The sequence below is a fragment of the Dromaius novaehollandiae genome, chromosome 24 (genome assembly GCF_036370855.1).
Source record: "Dromaius novaehollandiae isolate bDroNov1 chromosome 24, bDroNov1.hap1, whole genome shotgun sequence".
Lineage (NCBI taxonomy): Eukaryota > Metazoa > Chordata > Aves > Casuariiformes > Dromaiidae > Dromaius > Dromaius novaehollandiae.
This window is the reverse complement of record NC_088121.1, coordinates 1,304,371-1,330,962: the sequence shown is the minus strand read 5'-3', so window position 1 is coordinate 1,330,962 and position 26,592 is coordinate 1,304,371. Positions and strand designations below refer to the sequence as shown.

General features: G+C 43.5%; 2 protein-coding genes across 6 annotated transcripts; one reads left to right on the top strand and one right to left on the bottom strand.

The window, feature by feature from the left end:
- The first annotated feature begins 622 nt into the window (after window positions 1-622).
- On the top strand, window positions 623-4,889 carry LOC112981139 (UDP-GlcNAc:betaGal beta-1,3-N-acetylglucosaminyltransferase 7-like). The gene has a single exon (XM_026096540.2). It carries the CDS (start codon window positions 1,043-1,045, stop codon window positions 2,162-2,164), a length of 1,122 nt encoding a protein of 373 aa, XP_025952325.2. The 5' UTR covers window positions 623-1,042; the 3' UTR covers window positions 2,165-4,889.
- Window positions 4,890-5,029: 140 nt separating this feature from the next.
- CEP104 (centrosomal protein 104) lies at window positions 5,030-26,588 on the bottom strand. Of its 5 annotated transcripts, none has more exons than XR_010392777.1 (23): window positions 26,472-26,588; window positions 25,605-25,768; window positions 24,913-25,086; window positions 24,214-24,352; window positions 22,900-22,965; window positions 22,438-22,514; window positions 22,099-22,267; window positions 21,711-21,869; window positions 20,797-21,042; window positions 19,682-19,885; window positions 18,939-19,106; window positions 17,638-17,811; window positions 15,731-15,907; window positions 15,166-15,372; window positions 14,549-14,665; window positions 13,902-13,938; window positions 13,300-13,381; window positions 12,582-12,690; window positions 12,140-12,278; window positions 11,590-11,657; window positions 10,234-10,324; window positions 5,139-5,272; window positions 5,030-5,055 (listed from the first exon to the last, which is right to left on the bottom strand). XR_010392777.1 is itself a non-coding variant. In XM_064525395.1 (23 exons), exons 2-22 carry the CDS (start codon window positions 25,715-25,717, stop codon window positions 8,755-8,757), a joined length of 2,853 nt encoding a protein of 950 aa, XP_064381465.1. In that variant the 5' UTR covers window positions 25,718-25,768; window positions 26,472-26,588; the 3' UTR covers window positions 5,030-5,272; window positions 8,747-8,754. The 5 variants fall into 5 exon arrangements, 4 of the variants coding, with proteins under 4 accessions (XP_064381465.1, XP_064381466.1, XP_025952400.2 ...); XM_064525395.1 differs by adding an exon at window positions 8,747-8,891 and having other exon boundaries at window positions 5,030-5,272; XM_064525396.1 differs by having other exon boundaries at window positions 5,030-5,272.
- Between the last annotated feature and the right edge of the window lie 4 nt (window positions 26,589-26,592).

Below are 26,592 nucleotides of genomic sequence, written 5' to 3'. Positions count from 1 at the left end.
CAGAGCGCCGCGCCCTCACCATAGAGACCGCGCCGCCGCAGCCTAGAGCGCCGCGCTACCACCATTGAGACGGCGCCGCCGCAGCCCAGAGCGCCACGCCCTCACCATAGAGACCGCGCCGCCGCAGCCTAGAGCGCCGCGCTACCACCATAGAGACGCCGCCGCAGCCCAGAGCGCCGCGCCGTCACCATAGAGACCGCTCCGCCGCAGCCCAGAGCGCCGCGCCGTGACCATAGAGACGGCGCCGCCGCAGCCCAGAGCGCCGCAACCTCACCATAGAGACGGCGCCGCCGCAGCCTAGAGCGCCGCGCTACCACCATAGAGACCGCGCCGCCGCAGCCCAGAGCGCCGCGCCATGCCCATAGAGATGCCGCCGCCCAGAGCGCCGCGCCATGCCCATAGAGATGCCGCCGCCGCCCAGAGCGCCGCGCTACCACCATTGAGACCCTACCGCCGAAGCCTAGAGCGCCGCGCTGCCACCATAGAGACGGCGCCGCCGCAGCCCAGAGCGCCGCGCCGTGACCATAGAGACCGCGCCGCCGCAGCCTAGAGAGCCCGGCCGCCTCTACGGAGGCCGCGCCGCGCCAGCCTAGAGCGCCCCGCCGAGGGCCAGCGGCGTCGCGGCGCGGGGCGGGACGGGGCGGTCCCGGTCCCGCCCCCGCCCGGGGCCGCAGTGCCGGCCGCGGCCTCCCCCGGGAGGGAGGCAGCGGCCGCGGGCGGGGCGGCGGCCCGGTGGCGGGATGGCGCTGCGGGCCGGCCCGGGGCCGGGGTGCCGCCAGAGGGGGCGGCCGGCCCGCGCCTGGGCGCCGCCGGCCCCGGCGGGAAGAAGCGCTGGGGGACGTGGCGGAGGCGGCGCGGCGGCCGCCCTGCCCGGCCGCCCGCAGGAGCCGCCCGCGGGGAGCGAGCCGCCCCGAGGGCCAGCGGCGCCCATGAGTGCCCCGCTGCGCGCCTCCCCCGCGGGCGGCGGCCGTTTCCCAGCTCCGGCCCGCCGCCGCCCTCCGAGGGCCGCAGGCACCGCCGCGAGGTGCCCGGCGACGGCCCCATGTCGCCGCGGAGCGCCGCCCGCCCGGAGCGCGGCCGCCCGCGCTGGCGGCAGCCCAAGGCCGGCCTGAGCCTCGCCTGCCTGCTGCTGGCGCTGCTGGCGCTGCGCGGGCTGCGGGCGCCCGGCGGGGGCCGGGGGGCCACGCGGCCCCCGCCCGCCTCCTGGGGCGTCGCGCAGAGCCGCTGCGGGCCGTGGCAGCCGCCGGCGCCCGGCTGGCAGCAGCGGGTGGACGGCCGCTTCCACGCCTTCCTGCGGCACCGCCACTGCCGCTACTTCCCGCTGCTGCTGAACCACCCCGAGAAGTGCCAGGGCGGGCGCGTGGCGCTGCTCCTCGCCATCAAGTCGGCGGCGCCGCACTTTGCGCGCCGGGCGGCGGTGCGGCGCACCTGGGGGCGCGAGCGGGAGGCCCCCCGCCGCGTGCGCACCCTCTTCCTGCTGGGGACGGCCGGGCCGGGCGAGCGGGCGCCGGCCGTGCAGCGGCTCCTCGAGGAGGAGGACCGCGCGCACGGCGACGTGCTGCAGTGGGACTTCCTGGACACCTTCCACAACCTCACCCTCAAGGAGGTGAACTTCCTGCGCTGGCTCCACGTCTACTGCCCCGCCGTGGACTTCGTCTTCAAGGGCGACGACGACGTCTTCGTGCACACGGCCAACGTCCTCGACTTCCTCGAGTCCCGCCGCGGCGCCCGCGACCTCTCCTCCCTCTTCGTCGGCGACATCATCAGCAGGGCCTTCCCCATCCGCTCCCCCCGGAGCAAGTACTACATCCCTCGGGAGCTGTACGACGGGCCCTACCCGCCCTACGCCGGCGGCGGCGGCTTCCTCATGGCTTCCCCTCTGGCCGAGAGGCTGTTCCTGGCCTCCGAGCGCATCCCGCTCTTCCCCATCGACGACGTGTTCCTGGGCATGTGCCTGCGGAGCCTGGGCGTGAAGCCCGAGCCCCACCTGGGCTTCCGGACGTTCGGGATCAGCCGGCGCAGGGGCAGCGCGATGAACAGGGACCCGTGTCTCTACAGGAGCCTGCTCATGGTGCACAGGCTGGAGCCGGACGCCCTGCTGGCCATGTGGGACCTGGTGCAGGACGACAGGATCGTCTGCGCCAAGACGCTCCGTCTCGCCTGACCCCACGGCCGAGGCCCGCGTGCCGCTCTCGCGCCCTTGGCCAAGCCACGGGGACGCAGTCCTCTGCCTGGCCGAGCCCCGTGTCCTTCCTCCGCTGCGGACGCCTCTCTTATCCGACGCTATCACCAGAGCTGCAGCGGGACCCGAGTCTGCGGCGCGTCGTTCTGCAAGGAGCCGCAGCTCCGCTTGGGACTGCGCACTGGAGCAGCGGACGTGCCCTGGCTGGACTCTCCCGTCCCTTTCAGTTTCTCTCCAGCACTGGGCATAACTGGGCACAACTGGGCAGCTTCCCAGGGAGCTGGAGCTGGGCAGCAAAGCGGAGGAGATGGCAGAGCACCGGGACGGACTCGGAAAGCAGAGAGACCGCACTCTCCTGGAGGACCACAAGGAGGAAGAGCAGCGAAGGGTAGCAGATAAGGAAAAACACCCTCTCCTCTCTCCCTTAAGTCACCCACTCTCTGCACGCTGCAGAAAAATTGCGAGCTGGGTCATCTCCTGGTTGCTGTGTTATTTCTAAAGGGTGCTTGCTGCGTTGTTTTGAAGGGGCGGTGATGACGACTGCTTAAATTTCTTGCAAAGAGCTACTGACTGTGCAGCTGGTGTCCCGGGGCCGGGGGGGTGCAGGTAGCACAGGCAGAACACCTTTGTCTCGGGGGATGCTGGGGCGCAGGCACGCGAGCCTCCTCCGCTAGCGCAGCTCTGCTTCTGCTTTCCCGCTGCTGGGAGGTTACGGAAGGGGCAGCGCTCTGCTCAGCCGCCGGGGCAGACCTCCTCCCTCCAGGGTGGAAGGAGTTGCTGACATCTCCCTCTCTTTCCCTGCTCCCCCCCGTTTCCCAGCTCTTCCCAAAGCAGGGGGTCTCGCTCGTGGATAGCCATCGCGAGCGCTCTCCGGAGCACCGGGCTTGCAGCACACCTTACGGTTCCTCGGCCCGTCCGTCCCCAGCTAGCGCAACCCCCCCTTCTCCCGCGCAGCGGCGGGAGGCTCGGGGCACTCGCACGGGTGTTTCGCTCCTGGCTCCGTTCTGCCTGCTGGAGCGCGGCACAGTCCGCCACGGTGCCTTCGCCGCGTCCGGGAGCGCAGCGGTGCGAGAGCGGAGGCTGCCCCGTCGCAGGCAGCCGTCCCGCTGCGCTGGTACCCCGAGGGCGGCTCTCCATGGGTCAGTCAAGGGGGAGAGCGGGGCAGGGCAGCAAGACTGCTCAAGTAAACTTAAAGCTATCGCCCAAAGAGCAGACTAGGCTCATCTGTGTGCTGAGGAAGGGCAGCGGGCTTTTCAGAGCTGGAGCACGGCAAAAGCCACGTAACATCCTTGGAGGATCAAAGCTGCGGGAAGCAGAAGGTCCCGAGCGGGGTCACAGCCCCGTGTACATGGTGGTGGTGGGGAGCACAGGCAGTTTGTCTGCACCTGAAGTTGCCCAAAATGCTGCAGGCCGAGGTCCAGCGCAGCACTGGTGTAACTGCGGAGAGAGCTGTGCTCGGCTTAGCGTTACACCATCGGGCCTTCCACCAGGGAAGCTAAATAAGCTCTTCAAGCACTCCGCAGCAGCGCTGAACGCGTGTCCAAACAGGACGGCCCCGGACACATCCCTCGGGAACGTGTGCGAAGAGTAAACTGGCCGGCAGGAACAGCGTGTGCTGAAAGCCGAAGGCAATGGGCGTTTGTACTTTGAAAAGCCTCCACGGTGAGTAATAAACACAGTACAAACCCCCGTAATTCCTGTGCTCCTGCCAGCTACCATATTCTGAGACCCACAGCTGACAGGGTCCAGCGAAATGAAAAGGCTCCTTCTGCAGGGTCATAGGGAAAAACAGCAGGGTTTTGTTCAGATATGAGACATCCCCTCAGCCAGCCTGTGGTGTCCACGCTCCTGCCCGCGTGTTTGAAGAGCTGCCCTGTGGTAGAGGTGATCTCAGGAAATCAGCACAGACGCAGTTCTTTCCCTGAGCAGCCTGAGGGCCCCAGGACAGATGATTGCTAATTCACAGGACTGAGTAGAAGCAAAAATACCAACCCATTTGGACAGTCTGGGGCACTTTTTTGCCCAAGAGGAATATGATTTTTTTTTAACTGGACCATTAGCCAGTAGAAGTTTGAACCTTACAAGAATCCCACAAGTATTAGACCACACAGTCTTACAGCCGCCCATGAAACCCTGTACGACTGTGCACTGCAGGGGAGAGAGCTGCCCGCCAGAGATGTGCCACCTTTCCGCAACCGCTGCCCTTGAACGGGACTAAGCAGATTCTCTGCTTTTGGAATGCAAGCAGTAAAAAACATCCATCTACTTTAACTGCAGTAAAATGGAGATGCAGTTTTAAGAAGTTATTTTAACAGCCAAATATCAACCCAAGAAGCACAAGCACCTTACATTTCTGTTACCTTACAGGAGGTAAAATACCCTGATTAACAGGTCTGACTTGCTACAATACATTCTAGCGTTTTCATATTACTTTTTCTAATTACTGCCAGTTTCTGGTGCTTTACTTATTGCCATCTGTCAAAGATGGGAGCTGCTGATTGCTGAGCACTCTGCATACAGCCCATTGTTTGCCAGCAATTGCCAGCGCATTCCTGACTCAAGTGGTTTCAGTCCTCCTGCGCTACCTCCTGCTTCTCCGCAGCAGCCTCGGGACCTCCTCCAAAATCCTCCTCCAGGGTTTGCATAGCATCCCCGGGACAACATGTATTTTAAACACCAAAATAAAGCAAGAAACTGCTAAAGAGTACCTTGTTTCCTGTACTTGTGCAATATAGACTTCCTAAGAAGCTACAGTGTCTTTGCCTCTGTCCTCTGTGGCCATGCTCTGGTCCCATAGTACCGTGACTTCTGTTGTAACAGCTTGTAAATGCAGAGATCCATCCAAACTTGCTAGACAGTATTTTATTAAATAACTGCAATAAAAATAATTTACATATTTAATATATGTGACTTTTTCTCTTGAAAGCTAGTGACAGAGTCTCTATGACTTAAATACCTTACTTGCTGGTCCAATACTTAAGAACTGCGTAATTCAAATAAATGACTTCTCGTGGCAGAGGAACTCCAAGCAGTTGCTTTAGATCAGACAAATTCCTGCAAGCAGGGACGCTGGCTGCTCTTGAACAGTCTCTGCAGTTTAGATGGATGAAAACAAATTGGCTGATGTTCAGCATATAGTATGGAAAAACATATCAGATGGAAAAAACACTAGATGGGGGCCACAGTCTGTTCTTTCTTTAATAATGATGCAACATCATTGCTCATTTAAGTTTTCCAGTCCAACAGTTTGGAGAACTTCTTTCTGTTAGCGAGACCTGCCCCTGTAAATGATTTTTGCTCTGGAATATTTTGCTCTAGACTTCATGGCACAAGAACACGCCTGTGATTTACACTCCAATATTTATTTTGTCACAGCAGAAAACACAGGCTGTTTATAAAAAGAAAGGAAGCAGTCTAGTTAAATCATCCTTTAAAAATTACATGGATGGTACTACTCTGCTTAATAAAGGCCCTTTCAGGTCTTAAAAAATTTCCACTTTCTTATTTCCAACACTTAACATTGAGTAGCTTGTATCTTTAAACCTTACTTTGGGAGTGCATTTTTTAAATTACAGACACCTACCAGTCTCACTGAATGTTATACACTCTAAAATACTTAATAATCGATTTCCTAAAAGTGTTGCTAAAAAGCTATTCTTGATTTGAAAAAACAGAAAAATCTATTAAGTAACAAGATGACTAAATGTGGTATGCCCAGGCAGATGCATTTTTGTCTTAGCTTTATAATGCTCTTGTCTTGTACATAGGTAATTTCCATTCTTCAGTGGGGATTGGTAAGGTAGGTCAGTGGGGTGGTGAGAAGCGCAGGGAGGAGGCAGGAATCTCCTGCAGGAGGGAAGTGAGAACTTCTTGCAGTGAAAAAGCTGCAGAGATTTATTGCATAGGTTCCCATCTAAGGCATAATTACTACCGTCTAAGGCAGGGGAAAAAAAAAAAAGAGAAAGCAGTCACTGTGCTCTCTCTGGAGCCGCAACAACTGAATGGGCAGACAGGTAGTCTGAGCGCACGTCCTCGACGAGAAGGGTGGCACTAAAGCGTCATGACTTAAGAACAGGAGAAACAAGTGCTGCCCAAAGGATGCCTCAGAACCATAAAAAAAAAAAAAAAAGGCTCAAAAAAACCCAAAACCAAAACCCCTGAGAAAGTCTCCAAAACATTGCCTCATACAACGCCCAGCTTTTCTGCTGTTCAGAGCAGTCAGCACTAGGAAATATGACTCTAATTCAAATTAATAAGGTTAATTTTATCAGATTTAAAATCTTTTTTTAACCGTATTTAAAAAGGTGGCCCCAAAATATTACAATATAATAAGCACACATCCTGCTACGTGCAGAATTTAACTATTAGCTTTATTTTAATTATTCTTCGTTTGAGTTTAAAAGCCATGCTTCGAGAGCAATGGAAAGTCTTATCTACCAATTCAATGTATACACTGTATTGGCCAATCCAGAAAATATGTAGGTCCTTTGCAAACAGGTTTTTCATTCAACCTATACACAGAAAATCTCACAGTTTTACTTCCAAAAGGAAAATACACTCTGGGCAATAGCCCATGAGCCTGTAGTCCATTGCACATGCTTATCTCTGAGCAAAATCCATGGTTATTTTGCTTGCATAAGGAATCAGGTCCTAAAATAGGAACCTATGTCACTTAAGTGGTAATAAACATATATATATATATGTATATATTTATATATTAAGGAGAATTAAAGAAATGATTATATAAAAGACTTCTAAATTGCAAATACTCTGATCTACCTGTAAAATTCATAAGCTTGTACATAAGGCTGCAAGCAAACTATAAAAATTGGACTATACAAAATCAGTGCTGTATATACAAGACATTACTGCAAATTCACTCTGTGGTGGCAAAAAAACCCGATCCCCAAAACCCCTTATATTACCATGATTGCATATTCCTGTACCTCTAGATATAGAGTAGTTAATTCTATCCGAGAAAGAAATTGTCTAAACTTCACAAGTAGAAATGTTAGGACTGTTGCTTTGGATATAAGGCTTCATACATTGTACCTTAATATAGTTTGTTCTCTTTGAAGCTAATAAAACACTCACATGCTGTAGTCTATGGATGTTTACTTCAATCACGATCTAACTAGAGAAAGTCAGAGGTGGATTTAGAAATGAGCTGAGAAGTACACTAAAGTAGAAAAAAGGGGTTTTAATGTACTAATTCAAGCTTTCCAAAGCCCTACTCAGATTTTTCTTTTTTAAGGGGTTATCTTTTGGGGGAGTATTTCAAAATTAACAGCGTGAGATTTTAAAGCACAGTTATAACTTTATGGTAACTCCATAGGTACATACTCTTACTAGGTACCAAAGGGGACTCTTGCAGTTTAGCTTAATCCTCTTGTCATGCGGACTAAGAAAAAGGCACTTCATGCACAGTAGGAGAAGCAGCACAGAAAAGCTGTTTCAGGTTGTTTCTCACATAAAGGCATGTCATATGGCAACATCCAGACAGCCTTTTAGCTTTCTTATTTGGTGCTAGTTTTTGGCATCAAGTAGTGCTTTGGGAGTTGCATACTAGCTTTAAAAGCCTAAACTTGAAATATATGTAAAGGCCCATTTTGTTCATCATGTATCTTGGTATTTTCAGTGGCGTTTCCTCAAGCCTCATTGCAAGGAATTCTCTGTAAATGTGCTGATTCTGTGTAAATCTGCTGATGCAGAAATACATTTGGAAGAGCTATCTCGCGAGTCAACCAGTATATTCATTTCACCTCGTGACCTACTGCTCTACCGCTAATACTTGATGCTAAAACAAACAAAAAAAAATAGTGATGCTATTATTTTCAGAGTGTTATAAAGTCAATTTTTGGCAGAAAACTATTAGCAATATATTTTAGTTATTACACTGAGGTGATCAAGTGATAAAGTCAGGTAACACAGGTATTATTTCCCAAACATTCTGAAGGTACATTTGCAAACAAGCATTAGATTTAGTTCAAAAGAACTAATGCTTTTCAGCTTTGTCCTGAATATAATGGTATGACTTCCACTCGATGCATTTCTTGCTCTTCCCCAAGCGAAAGCCAAAACAGGAATGACTGTGGCTTTGGGATCTTGGGGAAATTCCTTACTGGATCTCTAAACCAGCCTGCTAGAACCACAGCCCCAGAGCAATCCACTAACTAGGACACAGCCTCTGCACTCGTTGTAACATCATTAAGTACAGATTCTGGTCTTGTTAACTTTATATTCATTGGGGAGTTTTTTAATATGAGGAACCAGTGAGTAAGAATAATGCACAGCCTTCCTTGTGCCATACAGGTTATGTGGCAGGGCTAGATCTGTCCCAGAACATTTGCACGTTCCTAACAAGCACATTCTGGGAGAAAACCACAGCACTGCAGACAGCTAACACAGAATCTAGCTACCAGAGTACTCAAAATAGACAAGTACTGCTCAAGGCTGGTGAACAGCTCGGAGTAGTCAAATGGAAAAGATGACATAAGTTGTCTGCAATTTTTAGACAGCTATTGACCATTACATGCCCAGTTATTAAGACAAAGGAAAAAATACTTGTCATGTCATCGCTTTGAGTACGTTTTGCCAGTGTTTTTATTCAGGCCCCCTCTCGGAGTTGGGATCTTGCTTCCTACAGAGGAAGATTGAGCTTTTGCTCCTGAAGGACCTGCTTTCATTAAATACAGGCCACCTGTTTTGCCTGTGAAGAGAACATACAGATCATTATTTGCAAGCACCTCTAGTCTGAGTTTTGAATTCTATTTACCGTTCTGATTGTCAAGATATGTTACGTCTGAAGGACCAATACTAGTAACTCAAAGTTGGTAGGTCTCCAGTTCAAGAATCCTTAACCTCTGAGAACAGCAAGGTACATCTCATACCAGGAGTGGTACGAGTGCATGGTCAGAGTTCCCTTCCTATCTATAGGAAATTGCTCTGGAGTTTCAGATTTATCTGTACAAGATTTAAGTTCCTTCTGACCATATTTCCAAATTCTAAACAGCAACAAGCTAATTAGCTTTCTTAATAACAAGTATAAACAGCAAGGCCAAAGACAAATAGACATGATGACAGGTTGAGTTAAACAGACTGGAAATGGTTGAGTTTAACCACATTCATTTCTGACAGCTGAAAGAGACAATCGAACACTTCTTTCCAGGAATTTGGAGTAGCTGTGAAACACACATAGGAGAAAGGCAGAGCTCAGAGTGAGAGAAGGAGAAGGAAACTCTAGCAACAACCTGAATATGGAGCAGATTAAAGAACCAAGAAAAAAGCCAGAAAGAGGAAAGGTTTTGGAGGTTACTGGCCAAGAGAGCTTTGGTACTGCAAGCAGTGAAAATAGCTTGTTTGTTTAACTTCTATATTCAGGATTTTGCACATGCTTCGTAAATAAAGAAGACTTCATTAAAAAAGAAAAAAATATGACATCAGCATCGATTTCTCTTTGCTGGAGAAGAAGCTACACAATCATAAATTCTGCCTAGCTCTTGGTTCCAAGCTGAAAAGGAAAAACACTACGCAGCACTAACTATTCCATTCATCTTGTAGTTAGGATTAGATTTGCATCCTCTGATTGGACATTAAAAGCTAAATGAAGGTTTCAGTTCACTGTGTCAGTGTTCAGGAGCTTTCCACAATGTTAACTGTTTAGTATCACAGCTGACAGTTTTGTTCATGGTCTTCCCAGTAACAAAAGTGGCTAAGAGCAACTGCAGTAAGGAAACACTTTTAGAGCATGCTACTGTAGAGAAAGAAGACTGAACTGATAAAATTTAAAAAAAATGCCAATATTCCCACTTAATTAAACTAATGCCCTCATTTTGAAATTGTTAGTATTGAATGATTTAACAGGGAGGAGAACTTGCTCCTTAGCTATATATCATAGTCTATACCAGCATAAGAAATATCAATTAGTCTACACAAATGCAAAAAAGCATGTTGAATAAGTAATAAAAGGCCAATTTACTTTCAAAGATGAAATACTCTGCCTACATAATGGCAACATGCTGAAAAGCATAATCATTACATAAATATCTTACCAGACTGCACTGGAAAAGTTTTATTTATTATGGGTATCCTCCGCAGATTCATTCTACAGCCATCTTTGCCCATTAAGTGAGACTTCCAGGCCTACAGTCAACCAAAAAAGTAGTGAAATTACAAAGCCAGCAAATGTAATAATCTTTTACCTAGTCACAATGTACACATGCAGATACTTTTAAACATGGTAAAAATGAAAGTTAACATATACTTTATGCAATAGCATTTTAGCTTGCTTGCTTATAGAAAGTATGAGCATCTTGTGTGGTACTAAGCAAAAAAAAAAAAGAGTAGAAATTAGTATATCCACTTGTTCTGGTATTAAACCTAAGAGGAACAGCACAATAAAACGCAAACAGATTCCAGAAGTTGAAAGCAGGTGTGGTGTTTGGGTTTTTTTGTTTGTTTGTTACTTAATTACCGATTGAATTCAAAGCAACAAAAAAATATATATATAATCCGAGTAGAAAATCCTTCCGTGGACGTGTATTTTATATTGAAAAAGTGTTGATATAACTGCAAGAGTATGATAACAGTTAAAGCATTCAGTGGTCCAAAACAGCACGAGCTACTATTACTAGAAAATATCAGAGCCTGTCTAAACTAGAGGCTATGTTAAGTCTCTTACCAGAAGAATTTGGACAGAAGCAAGAAAAAAAAAAAGTGCAGAAAGTAGAGAGGGGTCATCCCAACTCTTTCTTGACAATTATAGCAGCTCTTGCTTACTTTCCTTGTGTTCATGTTCTCCTCATACCCAAAGCAGAGCCATCTTATTTTTGAATCACCTTTCAGATGTGCTCAATCCTGCTGCAGTATTTTAAGCTGCATAATGCCACTGAAGAATGTCAGGGCTGATAAATGAACAAACAGAATCTGGAAGGACTTGGGAATTTGGAGAACTGTAAGGTATATTAAAACTCTTCCAGTCTACTGGCTTAGTCTAGGTTAGGTGATATATATCTCATACAGAGAGAATTTTTTTCCTAAATATTCAGAAAAATCTCAAATTAGGCCAATTCATGTTCTGATAGTATGGAGCACTTCAGACAGAGCTAAATTTATTTTTGTTAATGATTTATAAGTGAAATACAATAGATGTTTACTTTTCACCAAGAGGGGACAGGAGGAGAAAGACCAACGTTGAATAGCCTATAGCCTTGTGGTTCCCATATACACTTGGGAGGGTAGAAGACTCAAGTTCAGATATGGTACCCAGAGCGTGGGACAGCTATTAGAGACCCTGTAATAATCTAGGCAACTTCTTAAGTCTTTGCATGTTACCCAGTATTATAAGAGGACACTAATTCAATCCCAGTGATATAACACAGTAAGATCAATCTAGAAGGCAATCCTACCTCTTCTCCTGGGGAAAAGTTGTCATGACACAATGGGCAATGGTTTGCCACTTTTTCTGGTTTGGCAGCTGAAATGATTAGAAAAATAATATGAGAATGGCAAAGACTGGCTAGTTTTCAAATACAGAAGGAGGACTTGTACAACAAAGAGCATAGCCTACACTATGACTAAACCAGCTCCTACTCTATTATCATTAACTGCTCTCAAAGAAGTCCTGTATTTAATCATCTGCATGGAAACAAGATGAAAAGGAATGGAGGACTGTTTCACACAAGCGTCTGGGGTTTAAATGGCAGGGATTGGGGTAGTGGCCTTCCACTCTTCTCACCCACCCTCCCCACATGCATTCATGGAAGGGAAGCACTTGGAGCACTGATAGACACACGTGTTGACGCTGAAAGCGTTCACCCCCTGGAGATGTAGTTATAATCCTAAATCCATGGTGCAATACCCAAACAGAAGTGGTCTGTCTTGCCAAAAATATGCAGTATTTGAAAATCTAACCGACTTCACTTTTGAATTACAGCTTTCCTATTTAAAACTACTCACAATTGCAAGCCTTGCTCTTAATATGTTTGGGCAACTCATCTTTTGGAAGGGCCTCACTACAGCGCTGACATTTCCCAAAGCTGTCCTTTTTATCACACTCGGTCAACAAGTGCTCTGTCAGGCTTGCTATTTCGACCACCTGCAACACAGCAAGAGGTACACGGAAAGATTGGTACTGTGCTGAGTAAATAAGGATAGTGTTTAAAAAATTGCTTATGTGATTTCTGGAAGTAAAGTCTCACTTTTCAAGGTGACTAAGAAAAATGAAATTTTAGTAGTTTTTAATCCAGTTCGTAAAGCTGTGCTTTTCTAAAAGCACTATCCAAGATTACACAACTGCATTGCAAATTCAACCACCATACTGTTAAATGACTCCTAGCACCTTAAAATCAGAACAACAACATTTAATGACTGTAGTAGCTATAAAAAGTTTATGCCTGACCTGTTTGCAGTGCTCACATCTGGTTAACATAGGACAATGTTTCCAGTAATGGAGATCCAATCCTTCCTCTGTGAAGGATTCATCCCTTTCACCACAAAAAATGCATAAGCTAGGAATAACAAAAAACCAAACAAATAAAAAACCAGCAAACATCAGTAACACTGTATACTGAAATGGGATGAGCCCCATTTCTTCTATTCTGAAAAGCAGCTAACATTTTGCTACAAATTATTTTCCCTATATATTACGGACATTAGGGTGGGGCACAAACAGATTGCTATATAATTTATGGTAAGTACAACTTGAAAGCATTTGTTGCTATAGAAAGACACAATTTGACAAAAGCATTGAGAACAGCTGACTTAAATGGCTTTCACAACCCCAGAAGCTTTAAGTGCTTTCTCTATGCCCTATACCTTCAACACACACACCAGTTCCAGTAAGTCTTTGCCTTATTTTACACTGTCAGTAGACCATTACATCGTAGCAATTTCTTTACACACACAACTATTCAGAAAACAAGTTCAAGATTACACTGTCCAAGCAGTAAGAAGTAACATCTAGGATTTCTCGGTGGTATTTCCATACCTGCTAGAAGAAAATTTGCCGTTATTTAAATGCTCAAGGTATGAGCCTCTGCCTAGTGAAGAAAAATTATTACGGCTATCAGCTTGCAAGTTACCCTGTTCAGTGATCAGAAGCTGCTCATTTAACTTACTTATCTAAGTAATTTGAAACAGAGGAATGATCATCTGGATTCTCTGCTGCTGCATGCTGTGGCCCTTCATTTACCCGATAACCTGTAAAAAAGAAAATATTAAAACCAAGATCACATTTTAATCAATTTTTGTGCATGCAGAGAACTACTGCTTCTCCAGATCTTAACAGCAACAGACCTAATAGAAGTACACCGTTTCCATGTTGGAAAACAAACACTGAAGGACACCGTACCTATAGGCAGTTGGAAAAAAGCAGCTTTGGTGAGCTACATTTATAAGATTTTTGTGATTATTTGGAAAATGTAATAGACAATTTACTTTAGACTGGGGAGAAATCTAAAATGGTTTCAAGCCGAGTCACTCTCATTTGTTATTAGATGTTAACCAGTTAGCTGATATAAGGGGTTTGTTTCTTTTTTGTTTTTGTTTTTGTTTTGGTAAACTTAATAGTTATCTCTACAGCAGGTGGAGCTTCAGCCAATCCAAAGTACTCAGACATATTTGTAACTCAGATGATTCAATAATCCATTAAGCATCTACAGCGCCTCAAGGACAACTTGAAATTTCTCTACATTTCTTGGTATTATTTGAAATTACTTACCTTGATTCTTCAGCTTCTGAAAATCAGATTCTTTTTCCTATTGAACAGAGAAATTTAAGTCAGTAATTTCCTTAATGAATGCGATGCTTTCCAGGGAGAAAGAGAACAGATTATATCTCAAATTCTCTCTGGAATTAAGAATTTAGAAGCAGAGCCAATGCTTTACGCTCTTCATGCCTCTGGTCCTACAGTAAATCTTTCAGCTATTGAGGCAGCAACCATTTGCTGAGAAAGGAAAACAGTCCTACCACCTGGCTATAATGTAGCTGACTACCTTTCTAAGATTCAGATGTAAAACTTAACGATGCGCAGTACAGCATGCTTCTGGAAGGTCTTAAGGCACTCAGTACCATTCCTATGCTCTAGCTGGTACAAGAACACTTAAAACTTCTAGAGATGCTCTCACAGTTACCATAATATAGACGTAGCTGTTATAAAAGAAACCAATCTTTATACTATCTTAGGAAAAACAAACTGCCAAATTCAAAAGCCAGTTGCTAAGGAAGAAAGTTGGTCCCTTAGTGTATGTCATGGAGACCTCTTCACTTTAATTTTGTCTTATTACAGACCATCTCAACCTGGGATACCTGAGGGGAAAAAAGCAAAGCAAAAACAGCAAACAAAAAAATCCTGCAAACAACCCTAACCTTTCCAGCTTGAACTTCTGCTTGCATCTCCTTTAGAGCTGCCAGCTGCCCTTGCAGAACTTTTATTTCTTCCATCTTCTGTTTCTCTGCTTCTTCTGTGGCTGCCTTTTTCTGTGCCTGCCAAGAAACACTCCTTCAATTAGAACAGCTTTCAAAATATCTATCACATAGGGGAGACTGCAAAACATAAAACATCAGCATAGAACAAGTAATCAATGCAGTACAAGAAATATCCTCCTTGACTGAATGATTGGTCAATTATACTAACAACCCACAAAAAAAAAAAAAAAAAATCCTCTGTACTAACCTGAAAGAAACACATCATAATTTTTCTGTGCTTCCTGTTACCAAGGCCAGCCAGCATAAAATAGTAAAGGTATATTTTTGAAAGTTATTGTGTATTTTTTTCAGAACTCTGTATTCTTTATAAGCCTTATTCACATACATAATAATAAATCGAACACTAGCTTTTTAGACTATGCCATTGTAACAAGATACACTAAGATATTCTGCTCTAGGTGTCATTCAATATCTAATATAGCTATGAAATCAATGTATTGCTTGGTCAAATGTAATGTTTAAAGTAACTGCATATGATCTACAATCTTATTACATACCCTAATTTCAGCTTCAGTAAGTTTCCCATCTATTTTAGTAAATCCATCAAAGAGTGTTTTATAAAGAACAGTCTTGCGAGTGTTTGCATCATCTGGGGGAAGATATTGCAGTATAGCAGCCTTGTGCTTCCTATACATATCAAAGATAATCCGCAATGCTGTATCACGTACTTCATAAACTCTGTGTTCCAAAGCACCTGTCGCAAACTGAAAAGGGAAAAAAGAAAAAAAAAAATTATGCTTTTTCCCCACCCTCCATCTTTTTAAAAGACTTGCTTCTTAGTCTAAGGCAATTATTTCACTGCAGTGGGAGAAGTCTTCATACAGACAGTTTTTTCCCAAACAAATTTTGAACAGCCGATGCTTTTTTTCTGAGTTGGCATCATGCTTCCTCATAACATTAACAGGCACCACAACATTTTCCTCATAACAGTGTATGGCATCACCTCCAAGAGGCCTATTAGTTCTATCTCAGTAATTTATCAACCGCTCTAAAGCAGACAGACAAACACTAATCCAACAGCAACAGAAAAGAACTAAAGATGCTGTAAACTTGGATTCCTACCTTCATGATGTTGTCAATGGTAAACCCAGAGTTTTCAGTTCCCATTTCTTTCAAGAGGTGTTCCACTAATTCCACTTGACTCATTGCCAGATGTGTTGGGGAATTTGGTTTTAATGGCTGAACCAAATGAAGTGGAACAATCTGAAGAGGTTTAACTTCATTACACAGCGCCATTTCCTATAAACATACAGAGAGCCAGTATGCACGTAAGAATACTCAATATGGAAGATGAATTGCCTTTGTAAGCAGAGTGATTCAAAATTACTTTAACAAGTTAAGTAAAATGAAGTAAGTCTTCCCTAAAAAGCATTTGCTTGTTATTTTAGGAGTCAAAAGTTGTTTGCATTGGCTTCAAAGGGAAGATTATACAGATGTTTGGTCTTGCTTTTGGCATCAAAGAGAAAGCCCCTGAGAAGCAGGTGAAGTATTAGATATGCTGAGATGAGCAAGAAGTATAGAACTGTGCTGTAAGAAAAATTTAAAGGAATCCATCTTACACTGAACTATCTGAGGAGGAAATAAGAAGTGTCACAAAGGATGCCAAGTCTTGACAATGCATCAAGATTGATCTCAACAGTGCGGAAGACATATGCCATCTTGTAATTTCACATTCTATTTTGGAAAACCTCCAAGGCTAACTTCTGCTCTTATTCGAAACCCAGTGTTTATCTCTTTGCTGGTAGCAGGATGATTAATAACCTGGAGCACCCCTCCTCTTGGATCCTGCCAGCTGACAGACACTCTGGGAGATGATGGTATCCTGCAGCCCCTCTTCCTTACCGACAGACGCGGTTGTCACAGGGTTGGTTGGTCAGTCTCAGTCATAATTATTTCTATTTGGCACCTTCCCCAGAGAACTGCTTATTAGGGCAGTGTCTCATCTATTCGCACTGATACAAAATAAACATATCTTCCTTCTCTGCAGGCCAAGCCCTGCCCTGTCTATGAAAATACATTTGTAACCATTTTCTCATTTCCTTTTCAGTATTCAATTACAAATCTATTGTAAACAAGCCAGGTACTATTCACAAAGTAATCAGTCACCTTTGGGCTTCTGGTGATATGCCAGAGCATTTCACACAATAACCCTGTTAACATTTTAGTTAAGCCTACAGTGAAAGACAACTCTTATCCTCTCTGTGTGGACACAAGTAAGGTGAAATAATCCAGAGCCAATGACTCACCTACTGCTCTCCTGGGACTGAATTAACACATATTTTCACACAGAATTACTGTTCTTTCTTCTAAATTCTACTGGAAAAGAGTCTGTAATCCTCTAGCAGCTGTTCACAAATGCTCATTGCCAACATTCAACAAGGAATGGACTGTGTCTTTTAAAACAGGCGTCTTTTTTATGCTCTTGCTACATTTGATTTTTACACCATATACTTATTTCAATTTAATTCCCGTTTGCTAATGAAGCTATGTTTAAGTAACTCCATAAAACTCATACTCGAATGCAAGAGGCCCATTTACAATTTTGCACCAATTATTTTGAGAATAGATCTCTTTCTTCTTTTAGTCAAAAATGTGACCAAATTGCAACAGAGAAATCTGAGGAATATGTAGGGACTTGCTTGCTCTCTTGTCTGTAGATCGCTTGCAACTAATAAAAAGAACTAATGAGCAACATCATTCTTGCATCTGCAGCAGCAGTTTACAAGATAACAGGTATTTCCACACACTCTGACCACAATAAAAGTGAGGGTACACTGCTAGAAAAGATACTGTAAAGAAACTAAGTTGGTTCTACCCTTTGCCTTGCATACTCGCATATGAGGCATAATCCTCCACAGTAGCAAGCTCTAGAGTTGAAGTCAAGGCTGATTAGATGTTATCCAAGTATAACCTCTGTGACATTCATAATGCTAATGCAATCAAAATGTAATTTGAAGAAAAACTCTAACCTGAATAAAGTTAGAAGCCACAAGGCGAAGACGGGTTGAAGAGTCTCCAGTTCTAGAAAGCAAACTTGGAAGTGTTTTTTCCACACAATGAGAAGTTTCTACTTTTCCTAATTTATGTTTTGGTATATATTGAGTAATGATCATTTTTAAAAGTTTCAAGGAAGCTTGAAAAACCTAAATCAAAAAGAAAAAAGGGAAGCACTGAACAAAAATACCATAAAGATCCCAGTTTTCAGGCTGTATTTTAAAATCTTTTCTGTAGCTCTAAACGACAACAGCAGGAACCTAGAAATAAGGTAACACTATTAATGGAACCTACTTCAGATATCTCTTTTCCAGAAAAGATGTGCTTAGGGCTTAGGTGAAAAGCTTCAGAATTTATTTTATAATGAATAACATGCTCTTAATTTTTTTTTTCTTGTTTAAGGCCTAGTTGAAGGCTAAGTCTCCTTAGGCTAAATTTACCTCCTAAATTGGAGAATAAGTTGCTCACTCTGTCTGCTCCATTGCTCTATTTCAACTTTTTAAAGAAAAGCTCAACCAGAGTACACATTTGCTGTGTGAGCAGTCGTTCCTCCAAGTCCATTACTCAGCCCAGGACATTACTTTCCGTGCTGACGGAAGCCAGACTTCACCCTGTCTAGCTAAAGGCTGACATTCCATGTTTCTTTTTTCATTCATTCATTCAATAAAATTTCACAAGCTATTTGTTTCAATTATTAGACATGTTTTAACCACACAGTTCTACAATTTTAGTTTTTAGCGGTTCACTGGAGCATTTTACAGAGTTAAACTGACAATTTAAAGATGTTTGGCTTCTCAACTGCTGTAATAGTGGCTGATTAGTCTCTGGAAAAGAGACTAATATGACATCAGCAATAATATGCATACAGATTCTATTAAAGTGTCCCATATAACACTTCTAAATTAAGTTCTGTCAATTTTTTGATGATCTGAAGTTTACAGGAATCAGTCTGCACCAATCACAGTTTATAAATACTGGAATATCTAATTTCTCTCCTCTATCTGTACATTTCCCAAATTTTAAGTGCAAAAACCTGTATGAACCCACGTTTTTCTTTCATTACACCTGTAACTTTAAGCAGCAAAACATTTTATAACATATGACACATCTTTTTGTATTTATAATTATTCTCTTCACTAAAATCTGATTTACTGCCAAGTAAACCTGATCCTACACTGCGTGGGACCCTGCCAATTTCCCTGGGACAGAGCAGATGCAACATTTTGCACAAATCACAGGCTAGGGAGCTCTTCTTACCAAATGTATTACTACTTACTGAAGACACTATGTCTTTTATGGCTCTCCTTACAAGAAAAATGGCAGCCCTCAGCATGTTCTTTAAATCATCCTTTGGAGTGCTTACTGACATTTCCATCAGCTTCTTATATACAGCAAGTAACGCATCTTCTCGATATGACCATGTCTTGGAATATGCTCCTGAAACCTGAACACAGAGCAAGATCACCTTTTAAATGGCCAGTACTGCTATTTCTGTGCAATATTTACATATAGAAGCAGCCTTAAAAGAATATATGAAATTAAGTATTCAAATGCCAGGCACTTTCTACAGGAGTCTGGGCACTTATGAAAAGAGGTGTTTCTGCTCACATTTTTGGAAATATGACTAAGAAAATGGATTAACAGTACAGGCTCAAGGAACTACCTCGGACTGACCATGACCTCTCTCCCCACCAATCCCATTCACAGTGGCAACAGTTACAGATATTGTAGCAGCCGGTGCACCCTAAAGCAGGCTACTTGCCAGTATCTGCTATGTTCCTTTCTACAGAAGAGTGAACTGAATCCAGGTAAGATTTTGAATTGCTCACAAAGTAATCAGTCATGCAAATGTTGAAAACAGGCACCCATGTATCCAAGGTCAAATTTTAATCTCAGATATTTAGGTAACAGCTTCAAACATGTAAAAATCATATCAGTAGGTCTTTGTTCACAGGGTGCTTGCCAAGTCAACTCAATACAGATTACAATAACCCACGTGTTTATTTTGCTGTTCTTTACCAAGGCTTCTCCAAAAACTTCAATAGCAGGGCTGGCCTCCCTCAGTGCTTTCTCTGTTAATGGTTCTGGCTCTCCAGTAATGCCACTTCTCGGAGTGTCACTGACATCCCCTTCAGTTGTCTCTGGCTCCAGGTACGCAATTCCTTCCTCAGGCTGTTTACGGATAGCTGGAAGAGGTCTCTCATCGTAAGGTAAAAACTCAGCCTAAACAGAGAAGATTAAGTCATTTCTGGAAAGCAAACTTTGGCATGAAACTGTTGTATCATTAACTGGATTCACCTCGATTTTTTTCCCCTTTAAAGCAGTATCGCTTGACAATTAAGTACAGATCTGGAAGTTCCCACAATAACATTAATAATAATAATAATAATAATAATAATAATGTGTTTGTGAATAAAATAGTTATATCTACAGAATATCATAAAACATACACAAAATGCCTTTTGTGGAAATACAAATACCTACAGAAGAAACTCTCCATTGAGAGGAAGTCAGCAAGACAAAATAATTTAACAAGTAAAGCTTTGTGTCAACATGCTGCTAAGAGAGTATATTACTGCTACTGAAGTCAATGCAAGCCTTTTCATTAGCTTCGCAAGAAGCTGGAATAGCAACAAAAGAAGTCAATCTAACTAGATACTGTGATTTTCTTCCTCTCCTCAGACATGACACCCACACTCTGTTACTTTCCTTCTAATCACCTTCCAACAAATTCCCCTGCTTCTGTAGATTCACACAGTATGATCTCTAAGAATAGGATTTATTAAGCCATTAGTGGAGCAGGCAGAAATCTGCTGCCCGTTCTCCCACTAAATTAGCTGTGTGACCTCTGATTAATCATTTAGTGTCCATTTGATTCCATTCACCTACTTGTAAATCAGGTATAATCCTTACTTACCTCAGTCTCAGTGAACATTTGTAGAACCTTCCAAAGCGATTCAGGCAAGAGAAAGGCTAACAGCAATTATTAGCTGGGCACTGCTCAGCAATAGAGCCAATTTCAGATACTACATGGGACGTGAGAATAACCACAAAAGACCATGTTGTTTCGGAAGGCTGAATGCGAGATCAACTGTTGTGCTAGACTGCTACAGAAACAAAAGTACATTACTCACCTTATCTTTGGGAAACTCCTCCTCTAAGGCTGTGGGATGAGCCACAGGAGGAGGAGACTGGTGGGGAACAGTGGGCTCAGGAGAAGCGAGCTTTACTGCCTTCTCTTCCAGCAAAGGCTCTGCTTTCTGTGACTCCCCTTTTTGTGGTTCTGTTTTCTCATGAGGAGGTGAATTTATGGCTTTTGTGTGCTGAGAACTATCAGCATAAATCACAGGCTCCAAAGGCAACTCAGGTGGTCTTCGAACCTGAAAAAGGGAAGGATCTTTTGTAAACTAAGGTGGTACATCGTACTAAAATCAAAATTATTGCAGCTACAACTTTGAGAGTCACTAAAACTTCTGCTGCTTTCAAATGAATACCAGACCTCATTCATATCAGCAATTACTGCACTCGATGCAGCTTTATGAAACAATTGCAACATAATTCTGTGCGTGTGTGACAGACAGTGTGTGAGACAGAGAGACTGTAAACAGTCCCACATATTGAGAACAGTATAAAACTATATATACCTTATGCTTCTTCATAGGTCACTCTAATTATGTATGGTTAGCAGTATGCCAGCATAAGCCTCTTATATCCACAATGAGAAATACTTCAAAATATGAGAAAGTAACGTATGAATGGGGACTGTGTAGCCCTGAAATAATGCAAAGAATTTAGGAGTCTGATGCCATTGGGTTTAAGCCTTAACATCGTAATTCATGGAGAACTAAGCATGTTCATAAAATGCCACGTGCAAGTCTTTCATTGGAGAAATTCACAGTTTAAGTAGAAATCATAAAATCTTTACATAATTGTCATGTAATATTCGTGCAATGCGTCTTATCCCCTGAATTTGTTTTGGCTGCTCTGCCACCTCCATTTACAACACCTACCTGGTGAGGCATTCAGAATTATGAATAACAACACTCACCATCAGCTCTGGATCCAGAAGGTTATGGAGCTCCAATTGCTGATATACCTTCAGGCGATACTCTTCCATTTGCTGTTTCTTCTTTTTAGCAAGATCATAATCCTCCTTCTCTACAGCATAGCGTTTCTCTACCTCATACCGTCCAAGTCGTTCCCCTACCTGGAAAATGTTTTAACAGGTTAGCTTGGAGGCACATTATTGTATATATGCATGTGTTTCAGTATTTCCAACTAAGTTTTAAAATCAAGTTATCTGATTTTAACATTACTATTTTTAAAACATACTGGAAATCATTACAACTCCATTCTAACATTAAGGTTAAAGACTAACCTAACGGACTACTGGAAAACTGTTGGGTCTAAGAGATTAAACATTCATTCAACAATACCTTTTGCAAGTCTGCAATAGCTTGTTTGAGTTTCTTGGCATAATCATAGCGTTCATGATGGACAGCTTCACGCTTCTTCTCATCTAGCCTCCGTATTATCTGAGCAACTTCTGGATCTTGGTACATGTCAAAAGCCAAATCATCCAGAGGTGAAATGGAGTCAGGTTTCCTGAGGAAATAAAATTAACAAAATAAGCTTTCAGCTAATCCAGAATACACCAGGTTGAGCATATGACTTTTTTTTTTTTGCTACTAGGGAACTACAAAAATATATAGCTTGAGAATTAATTTAGGCTGAGAAAACATTTTGCCAGGGTATATGCAAAATAGCATCCTTACCCAAAGTATGTCCCATCTAAGGCAGGATCATCTGATTTACTTCCTAAGTAGTGGTCTATCAGCTTCTCTCTTGAAGTCTTTGTGGGGAAACAGAAAATCTTAATGCAAGTTCAGCGTCATGTGCTTGTTCAAGACAGGAACTATGACTTAGAGCAATCAATATGAGCTATGAGCCTTAGCATACTTCTGTTTTGGGGCATATGGAAATAGATGAACTTTAAGAGGCTGAAAATGCAATCGTTCCAGTTAATTATGTTTTTTTTTTTTTTTTTGCTTCCACAAATGGGCACATATTTTATGGGAGCTTTCTTGCTTCAAAATTAGATAAAAATGGATATATGGCAACTCTGCTAAAGCACAGAACTATTAGAAGAAAGATGCCCTCTGTTATTGCAAGAACCCTGCAACTGAACACGTGCAGCAATACTAAAAAGACAGGCATGCTTTCTATTACACACTTACATTGTTATTGCTGTCATTACTGTAGTCTGCAGGATCTCCAATAATATTTATGGCTACTAGGGCAACCTGGGATAGATTTAAAGAGATGTAAATGCACAAGTTCACTACCTTTTTCCTATCCTATGAAAATCAAAACAGCATGCTTAAATACACATGCACAATCAGTCGCCAGACAGTTTGTGCTGATACTCCCTCAAAAGCATAATCTCCTGAAAATTATCAAGTAGTGATTCATATAACTCATCTACCTTCTTAGTTTTACTTAAATATGGGAAAATATGTAATTCTTAATATTGATTACAAAATTAATCTGAAAACAAACATTTGGCAAAATTGCTTTGGATGTTAACATTATCGTTCACCCACTTAATTGCTGCAAGTTAAAAAAAAAAAAAAAAAAAAGATTTGCTTTGAGATTGTTTTGCTTGCTTGTTTTATGAAAGATGCAGATCATGTTGTTAGAAATGAACTTTGTAAGTTTTCTTAAGGAGATTCCTGAATACTCTTTGTGTTTACATGTGTATCATGTTTGTCTCTATCTTGCATGAGTTTAACTTCAATGAACCAGTAATAACATTTTTCTTAAACATATAAGTATTTTCACTTGCAATATACCTTATGTGGCAGCCATATTTTAGTGAATGAACCTGCTTGGTTAGGACCAAACTATAACGTCTCCTGCAAAATCTTCTTCATATTGGTGTGGACAAACAAATTAGGACCTGTGGTCTTTTGGGTGGTATGCATCCAAATAAAAGCTTGAAGTGCTAAGTGCACCTCACGTTTCATTAAAAATGTATTACCAAATCTACAGACCACATTGTACAGTCATCAGTTGCTCCCTTTTCTTGGCTGGAATGGAAATGAAAAGAGCCAGTGTAGGACTAAGAGGCAGATATTCACCTTTTCGGTATTTGGATGACTTTATAACACCTTAACTTAATGCCATACTGGATCTTAAAGACTCAGAGCGGGTTCATGGTGAGCAAAGAGCTGATCTCAGAGGAAGTGTTTTGCCTTCACCACAGAGCCTACCATGCAGCCCGAAACTCCAAACGAAAAGCAGTAACAGGCTGTGCACTTGACTCATTAGTTCTGGATAGGTTGCATGGTTTTGGTCATGATTCTAACGCACTCCAAACATTTTGTGGGGTTTTTTTGTTTTAAAGGAGACCATAAATAAACCCAAGAGCTTTCAATTAGCTTTTTTAGTTTCTACAAAGTAGAATCAAGGGAGCAGATTTCTATACCTGTCCTACACTACTGAAATTTACTTCCTCTAGTCTATCAAGTAAGGACTCAAATTTAACTCACCTGACTGTAAAGGTTGTATTTATTGACATAATTCTTATGGAAAATCAGCTTTAGGTACTGGCCAACTGCATCCATATATACGGATTTTAACTCTCGTGCTTTGAATCCAGTCTTTTCATTGTCTGAGAGAGGGACGTAACTGAGAAGGAAAAACTTAACAGGTAAGCAGGTAAAATGCCGTTGCGTTCTGGCTCCTCAAATTAGTATTTTGGTAAGTTTTAGAATTTGCTCCTAATTGAAACCAAGTATGTTGTCATTTGAGAAAAGTGTTCATAATCTGTAACATGCCTTAAAAAAACCAAACCAAACCAAAAAACAAATCACCTCAGCACCACTTTACAGACTTGCTTCACAGCAAGACAGGGAGGGAGGGATCCAAAGTGGATGCTTCTATGAAGTGCAATACAGATAAAATATATAATAATCAGCACATGTGTTCTCTTTTCGGGGGGTGCACCACTCTCTCAGGTAAGTGCTAAGATGTAGCTGCCTTTTGTGATCTGAACACCTTGAGTAAAATTCTATCCCCAATTACGCCTACGTCTTCCGCTCTGTTACAGATCTACACGAGTATGGAATCTGTTCTTCACTGTTTGCAGCACAGCATATCAATATTGCATGCAAAGCATAACGAATACTACGACCTCTTGAGGCCTGTCTGATTAAAGTAACACAACCATTTAGAGTCTTTTGACTTACCCTAGTCTGTGAAACCTCTCTGACTGATAAGGCGCAAAGTATTCAGGCAAGTTTTCACTGATGTAGAACTCGATTTTGCTTGAAATCATATACTGGTGAGCAAGTAACTGTAGTTTTCGTATTCGACATCTCTCCACCAACTGCAGAACAATTTCCTGTGGATACTGACAGAGTCTAAAAACATACACAGTGTCTGAGTCATCTTTAAAGATGACTTCACTTCCAACTTCGTTAACATTTAATCATAAAGTCTTCCAAAGTTATAATGGTTGAACTTGGCATTACAAATATTGTAAACATAAATCAAAGAATAGAGTAGAAACATTTTCCTCTTCCTTTTAGTTTGTGCGTATTCAAGCACGCCGTATGTATCAATGGGAAGCACCAAGAAGATTAGATTTTTTAATATTAAGCCAAAGCAGTTTCAGACTCCAAGACCGGCAAGAGCAAAAATCATTCCTTTCTTTCTTTTAAAGGACTTTGTTTAAATGTGATGCTACATCGTTAGGAGGTAACCAAGACCTTTTTCAGGATAAGGATTTTATAGGATCAAAGCAATTTAGATTTTTGTTTCCACAATCAGTTGCATCTGGCACGCTGTAAACTACTCTGAACATGCACGTTACTTCTCCTATGCATTTTAAAGTCACTTAGTACTTCAAAATTATGCATTTTGCTCTCACATGCAGTACCTTGGTGATCGCCATCCATTCACCGTCGGTGCATGGACCATCAGCTCTTTTGCGCTGAAGCCGTCCTCGTGTCCTGACGAACTAACGACTACAAAGCCGATCTTGTGCGGCATCCTGCAGAGGTGACCTCGTCAAAGCAGCGATGCTTTAACTTAAATTAAACCCTACAAGAACAATGAAAGAGCACTGAAACACTACAATCAGCAAATCCAACCTTGTGTGCCTGCAAGTCTCACACAGCAGCTGCTGACTTCAAACATGAGTTTTCTTTAATTAATTAAACTAATGTTAGTGCCGTAAGCCAGGCCACACCCTAACTCAGAGCGTTTTATTAATACTTAGCGAAACGTGGCTTTGTCTAACTTGCATAACAATATGCCAATAAACCCAATGAAATCTGCAAACCCGAGCTGGAACCTGCAACTATTTGCTTCAACAGGCTTCCAGAATTTGCAGATTTGCTTCTCGGCAGGGTCTGGGCGAGCACTGTGGCACACCACTCTCCTCACAGCTGAGCCAAGGGAGGAGGGAAGGGGGGAAAAAAAGGACCAATTTAACCAAAAGCTACCTGTAAGGAACCCCAGCGCTCTAACTAGTGCCGCGGGGCTGCAACGAGGCGAAAGAAGCGGCAGGGGAGGCAGGGGAGCAGCTCGCGGCGGCGGCGCTGGGCAGGGCAGGGCAGGGCAGGGCAGGGCAGGCCGCGCCGGGCAGCGCAGGCCGGGGCAGGGCCGGGCCGCGCCGGGGCGGGGCAGGGCAGGGCAGGGCAGGGCCGGGGCCCCCCAGGAGGCAGGGAGGGAGGCCGCGGCGGGCGGAGAGGGGCTGCGGGCCGCCGGGCCGCGCCGGACCGGACCAGGCCGCGGGTCCCACCTGCTGCAGCGCGGCTCCATCGCCGGATCGCCGCTCTCATGGCAACGCGGCCCGGCGCCCGCGCATGCGCATGCGCGCCCGGCCCCGCCGAGCCGAGCCGAGCCGAGCCGAGCCGAGCCGA

Bases quoted from the DNA above. Each gene is read 5' to 3' on its own strand.
- LOC112981139 (XM_026096540.2), top strand. From the start codon at position 1,043: ATGTCGCCGCGGAGCGCCGCCCGCCCGGAGCGCGGCCGCCCGCGCTGG.
- CEP104 (XM_064525395.1), bottom strand. From the start codon at position 25,717: ATGCCGCACAAGATCGGCTTTGTAGTCGTTAGTTCGTCAGGACACGAG. The intron at 25,087-25,604 runs GTACTGCATGTG...GTATGTTTTTAG, and splicing joins AATGGATGGCGATCACCAAG to ACTCTGTCAGTATCCACAGG. The intron at 19,107-19,681 runs GTAAAGAACAGC...CTCTGTGTTCAG, and splicing joins AAGTTTTTGGAGAAGCCTTG to GTTTCAGGAGCATATTCCAA.